The sequence below is a fragment of the Cynoglossus semilaevis genome, chromosome 3 (assembly GCF_000523025.1).
Source record: "Cynoglossus semilaevis isolate Cse_v1.0 chromosome 3, Cse_v1.0, whole genome shotgun sequence".
Lineage (NCBI taxonomy): Eukaryota > Metazoa > Chordata > Actinopteri > Pleuronectiformes > Cynoglossidae > Cynoglossus > Cynoglossus semilaevis.
Genome location: NC_024309.1, coordinates 15,307,648 through 15,313,745, shown reverse-complemented (window position 1 = coordinate 15,313,745; position 6,098 = coordinate 15,307,648). Strand labels below are relative to the sequence as shown.

At 43.1% G+C, this 6,098-nt stretch overlaps 2 protein-coding genes across 8 annotated transcripts in view; one reads left to right on the top strand and one right to left on the bottom strand.

The window, feature by feature from the left end:
- Positions 1-4,069, top strand: part of ptprn2 (protein tyrosine phosphatase receptor type N2) — a 77,000-nt gene extending 72,931 nt beyond the window's left edge. For all 4 annotated transcript variants that reach the window (XM_008308381.3, XM_008308380.3, XM_017031515.2 and 1 more), the window contains 3 exons: positions 896-960; positions 2,197-2,270; positions 3,742-4,069. In XM_008308381.3, coding sequence (XP_008306603.1) covers positions 896-960; positions 2,197-2,270; positions 3,742-3,813 — 211 coding nt within the window. In that variant the 3' untranslated portion in view covers positions 3,814-4,069. The remainder of the gene's footprint in view (positions 1-895; positions 961-2,196; positions 2,271-3,741) is intronic.
- LOC107988376 (uncharacterized) overlaps positions 2,277-6,098 on the bottom strand; it is a 4,025-nt gene continuing 203 nt past the window's right edge. Inside the window, exons 1-5 of one of the 4 annotated variants that reach the window (XM_017031518.1) lie at positions 5,925-6,092; positions 5,619-5,786; positions 4,952-5,056; positions 4,671-4,860; positions 2,277-3,548 (exon numbers count right to left, since the gene is read on the bottom strand). In XM_017031518.1, the coding sequence (XP_016887007.1) occupies positions 3,454-3,548; positions 4,671-4,860; positions 4,952-5,056; positions 5,619-5,759 (531 nt within the window). In that variant the 5' untranslated portion in view covers positions 5,760-5,786; positions 5,925-6,092 and the 3' untranslated portion in view covers positions 2,277-3,453. Of the gene's footprint in view, positions 3,549-4,622; positions 4,861-4,951; positions 5,057-5,618; positions 5,787-5,924; positions 6,093-6,098 lie in introns of those variants that run through there. The other 3 variants (XM_025054613.1, XM_017031517.2, XM_017031516.2) reach the window with 3 other exon arrangements.

Below are 6,098 nucleotides of genomic sequence, written 5' to 3'. Positions count from 1 at the left end.
CCTCCCCCCCCCCCCACCACCACCACTCCTGCCTACCCCTTCCACTCCTGAGGTGCAGGCATTTAAGAGCCTTTGTTCCTCAGTGTGGCTCAGAGAGTACCCCCCCTCCCAAGAACGGGAGAGTGAGGGTCTTAAGACCACACATGTTCTAGTATCTAAAGCTTAACATAATCCTGTTTACTAGAACACCAATATTCACCTGTCTTCTCAGGTGTCTCCACCAGGGGGAAAAGGAATAAAACTGATCTCAGTTTACAAGAATAAAAGCAAGGACTAAGTCATTATAGAAAATAAGAAGAAAAACAAACTGAAGCACAATCAGAGCAACATTAGCAAATCTAATCTAATCTAATCTAATCTGATCTAATCTGATCTAATCTGATCTGATCTGATTTTACTACAGTGTGTCAGGGCTTTATGACCTACATCTAACACAGAGTTAGGTGTGTGTGTGTGTATGTGTGTGTGTGCATACCCCGTGATTTGAAATAACACACACTCTTAGAAACACCTTTTCACTTCACCAAGAACACTCAGTCAATTATGACAAATATATGATAAATATATATATGGAGATGTTAATGTTCATCCCAGGAGATTATCTAAGATTATCAGGAGACCTGACCTAGAACTGCCTCAATCCTACTCTTTGTTTTGTTTTTTTGTTTGTTTTCATGGTATTTGTTTATAAATTTTACAGACGATGTTGATTCTTTTGATGTCTTTTTTATCAGTTTACTTCCTGTAAGTCAAGTTTGAAAACTATAAATAATGAAGTTGATCTGTGATGAGAAACAGTTTATCTTTGTTTAAACCACCTCAACGTCAGATTAAAGAAGCTTCAATCACACTCTCCCCCGTGTGCCCCCCCCACCCCTCATCTCCCTCTCTGCAGTGATGGAGCCGGCAGGAGTGGGACTTACATCCTGATTGACATGGTCCTCAATAGGATGGCTAAAGGTAACCATCAGTGGCTTCTCCTTCACTGCTCTCTGCTTTGGTTCAAGGGTTTCCATGGCAACGCTGAAGCCTCTCGTTTCCACTGGGGTCTTAGAAAAATGCATTAGAGGCCCAGGGGGTTGGGGGGTATGAGAGAGAGAGAGAAAGAGAGGAAATGAAAGAGCGAGCTAAGACCACATCAGTAATTATCGGTTCCAGTCACTGTAGATGGAACGTGCATCGAAATGTGTAAAAAGAAAACATTTGCCTGTGTTTTTTCACTGATTTATGCATGAGCGCCCCCTGCTGCGTCTGAGTAAACAGTATCTGGTAACAAAGACAAACCAAGGGTTCTAATCAGGGAGGAGTAATAAAAAGATGTGGTTTTGGAACCAAAGAAGTCGACGATCAGTCATGTTCTGATTGAAGATATAAATATACATATATACAAATATATATACATAAATATATCTGCATGTGTGAAATGACCAACTGAACTCTTGACTTGGTGAGAAAACCAACCATTTTTCTGCCTCTGATCATGTGATCGTTGGAACGTCGAGGTCAAACGATTCTTTCTCTGGAGCTGTTTCTTCTAAAAGACCAGGGAGCCCTGACCTTTGCCCTCCCACCATTTGTGCCCCCTTCCCTTAAGTAAAAGTAGCAGCAGTGGACGGTCGGTCATGTGATGTGTGACATCATGAGGTCCGAGGTCACAGCAGTAAAACAACAACGTCCAGGTGAAGCAGTTGTCAGTCAGAAAGTCCTCAGACAGATGTTCATCAGTCCTCCAGGTGTCTAGGCTCAGTGACTAAAACCAGTTCTGACTGGTCTCTAACAACTGTCAGCACTTCTCTCTCCTCCCTCTCTCCTTCTTTTCTTCTGTGGCTCTTTGATCAACATCTCAACAGAGTTCAGCGACTCTCCGTCACTTTCTTCTTCTCTCGTCCTCTGTGTGGAGTCCATCAAAGTGGCGTCAGACTGAGGACGGACAGTACTGGACATGAATGTTTAATTCTCTCGGAGAAGCCACAACTGAGTTTTTTTTGTCCTCAAACATTATTGCCAACTTCCCAGAACCCCCCAAAAATATCAATTGCATATTTTATCTAGAAAGAGTCTGTGGCTCTGGTCCAAGTCTGTCCAGGGATGAATGTCATGGTCGTCCAGAGGGAGCGGGCCGTAAAGAGAGGCCGACAGATGTGAGCCGGATTATTCTGCTGCTTTGAACTCACTCCAGTTTTCCGCCTGTTGCAGGTGCTAAAGAGATCGATATTGCTGCTACACTGGAGCACCTGAGAGACCAGAGAGCTGGAATGGTCCAGACAAAGGTAAGTGAGAAGGGGGAGGGAAGGGGGGTGTCTTCTATTATGTACTGATGGTGATGATGAGGTGTTCTCTAAGAAGTCTGAGTTTTTAATAATCTTCAACATGGGTGACTTTTAGAATCGTCTGTAAACCTCTCTGCTCCAATCTGAACTGCTTATTTGTCTGACCTTAAGCTAATATTTATATTGTGTTCCCTCTCCTATCTCAGTAGTTCTGTTCCAAGACCCATCACGAAAAGGGAAAATCCGCGAAGTAGAGGCGAGCGAGATATTATATTATTGACTGTATCACCCTGCCCCACACAGTTATATTCACAGTCGAGTTGTAGAATGGAAATATAAGACATACATATGACGTCAATAAACTAAATACACGATGCGGCGGAGGTTAGCACTCAGCTTAGTGGTTAAACTAGAAAATGTTTTTTAATCACAAAAATAATGTAAATATTGGAAATTTATAAAATATTTACCGTAAAATACAGTGTTATAGTGAAACTCTGAGAATGAGATTGAAATCTGCGGTGTACTGAGGAAGTGAAAGGAGAACCGTGATCTAGAGAGGGAACACTGTATATACTGTATTTATATTTAGTCGTCATCAGCTAAGATTTAACACATTTTTAGATATTTTCAGCTGTTTTCTTTTATTTGGTTGTTTTTTTGGTTAAAATCTTTAAGTTAACTATAATTAACTAGTAGATTCACTGTTAGCTTTATATTTGTCTAACTTTGCTGTGTCTTTGTAACTCTAAACTCACTGTCATGACTAGTTGTTGGATTTATTTATAAAGTTTTTTATCCGATGTCAAATATCTGAAGAATTCACAGGGTTTTTTTTTCACATGCCTCGTTTGGACCCTCCACCCCGATTTAAACAAGCAAATCAATATCCAATCAGCTGATATTTGAGATAACCTCCTCCGGTGTCTGATTCTGTGTTTGGTCAAAGCTCTGATCATTGACAGGAAGTGTCTGTTGTTGCTTTTGTTGTTTTTGCTGCTTTCAGTTTTTCTGCTCTTTTCCTGACTGTCAGAAATTGAGCTCCACCCAGAGGTGTGAAGTTGCACAGCAAGAAATAAAATAAAAGGATGTGTGTTGGGGGAGGGCGTGGGGGCGCTGGGAGGGAGAGCATTAAACTTGGGATTAGCTGTAGTTGTAGGGTAGCTGCTGGTGGAGTCTGTCTTCAGGGTGGAGCTCTTCCCTCCACACTCCTTTTGCAGCCTGGGGTAGAAGAGGAATATAAAAACCCCAGGTCCAGGGGGCAAACATCAGTCAGCCCTGAGTGGGAACAGAGAGACACTACATTAACCACTGGGTGGAGACAGTGCCCCCTGGAGGTGAGGCTCACCTTCACCTCCAGTCTGTGGTCACACACATCCTCAGCCTGGTCAGGAGGGGTGGAGAAAAAGGTGGAGGCAGCAGCTGTCAGTCACTCTCTGATGGAGTTAACCCCCCCCCCCCTTTTCTTCAGGAGCAGTTTGAGTTTGCACTGACAGCGGTGGCAGAAGAGGTGAATGCCATCCTGAAAGCCCTCCCTCAGTGATGCCCCCCCACCGTTTTTCCGCTCCCTGACCAGAGTTTTCTCTGTGTAACATGTGACTTCTCAACAGAATGAGTTGTAGAATAAAAATACTTGTTGTAGTACTTAAACATGACTTAATTGTACAGAAAAATCCCATAATTGTACTGGATCACAGCAGAACTTCTGACCACACTACAACAATATATATACACACACACACACACACACACACACATAGATGTTAGTGTATTGTTGTATCTCAGACCCCCCCCCACACACACACACATCTCAGTTTGTGGTCTATTATAGAACAGGAGCTGCAGTTCCAGTTCCTTCCACCAGTTGATCCACTAACTGATTATTATTGAACTTGTTCGTTCCTCCTTCTCTGGTATGTTGTGATATATTTACATGGTTCATACATTTATCCATAGTGCTATTTATCTGACACAGAAATATAGATGAATATATATAAATAAATAAGTATAATATGTATCTCAATGAGAAGTATTTATTTTGTGTGAAATGTATCATTCAGATTGGTAATAAATCTAAAGAGATTATACAGTGCTGCCACCTGCTGCTGGACTTTTGTATTTTTTTGGCTCACTTATTCTCACACACAGAGCAGGCTGCTCCACCACAGTGAAAGGGTGTGATTGAATGGCAGCAGTCAGAAAGAAAAGCAGGATGGCGCTCCCTGCAGGTTTACTGATTAAATGTCTGTGTCGCTGCAGAAAGTGGTCTGAAATCAGTCCTGTGTTTCAGCTTCTCACAGTGTTACAGAGAGCAGGGGGAGAAGGAAGATGAGGTACTGTATTTTTACCCACTTATGTTTTGGGTCTAATTGTTGAATTCTTTTCTGGAAAACTTCTCACAATCTTTTTCAAAAGTCATAGTATACAGCCGGTGGAAGTGGACATGTGTCCAGAAGGTTCCAGGTTCAAAGCCACCAGTCGCCATCCCTGGGCACCCATCGTTGGGATGGCAGGGGTCACTGACGAACACCCGGGCACAGAGACCCACCAGGTAAGAAACCATTTTACAAAATGGTGGAGAAGGATTTTTCTATGAACACAAAAACGAAGCAAATGCTTCAATTAACTCCCCGGATTCCTGTGATACAAAACAAAAAGTGGTTTTAATTATGAGTTCTTACCTTCGAGACAGACCATACAGTCTGTCTACAGTCCTGGTCCTGTGACGTCCTGGTCCTCTGACGTCCTGGTCCTGTGATGTACTGGTCCTCTGACGTCCTGGTCCTCTGTAAGACATGCATCAGAATTTGATTGGTTATCATCACTTTCTGCTCTTTCTCTGGGCCTGAGTCACTATGGTGCAGAGAGCTAGGGTCAAAGACCAGCTGCCCATGGGGTCTCCTGCTCTTCCTTGGTCTCCTTAGAGCCCACACAGATCCAGGATCTGCAGAGTCCAGGAAACAGTGATATAAACAACAATAGTTTTATAAAATGTAAATGAAAATATCATTTCATACCAAAAACATGGTTTGAATTGATTGCTTTGTGTAATATTATACTTTGTCAACAAACCATGTTGCCTTCAGTATTTAGTGTTTGACAACCGCGGCCTTCTTTACAACGCCCATAAGAGGGCTACAGTGCCACCTGCTGTAAAAATGAACGAAATGAACCGTTCAAGATTCGTTCAATGTAGAGTAAATGATCCGAATCAGTAAAAAGATTCGGTCTTCCCAACACTATTGGACAGACCTCGAACCACAGCTAGCAGCTGAGCCTGTTTGAACCAGTTTGTCCCGGTTTCCTTCCCACTCCCACCCTTAGACTCCTCCAGGACCAGCGACTCACCAGCTCACCCACAGCCAGCGGTCTGCAGCTTGAGAAGGCGGCCTTCAACAGAGCCTTGAACAGTTCCCCGGGCACCCATCCCAACCAGCAGGGGTCACTGACGAACACCCGGGCACAGAGACCCACCAGGGAAGAAACCATTTTACAAAATGGTGGAGGAGGATTTGTCTATGAACACAAAAACAAAGCAAATGCTTAAATTAACTCCCCGCAGAACTGACACCAGCCTGAATGTTAGCTTTATGACTGCGACTCGAGTCAGTCCTTTTAAACTCTCAGAAAGGAATTCATGGCTTAACCTGATACCTTCGTGGATTATCAACTACATGAAGTCACGTAAACACACGTAAAATCATCTCTATTTTTAAAAAAACAGCACATCATGTTTGCTTCCTCGGCAAACTTGTTAGCATTAGCAGCAGCATTGACTCACTACTCCAAAGCGTGTCGTAAGCATACGTCATGACGCTGAAGCTGCAG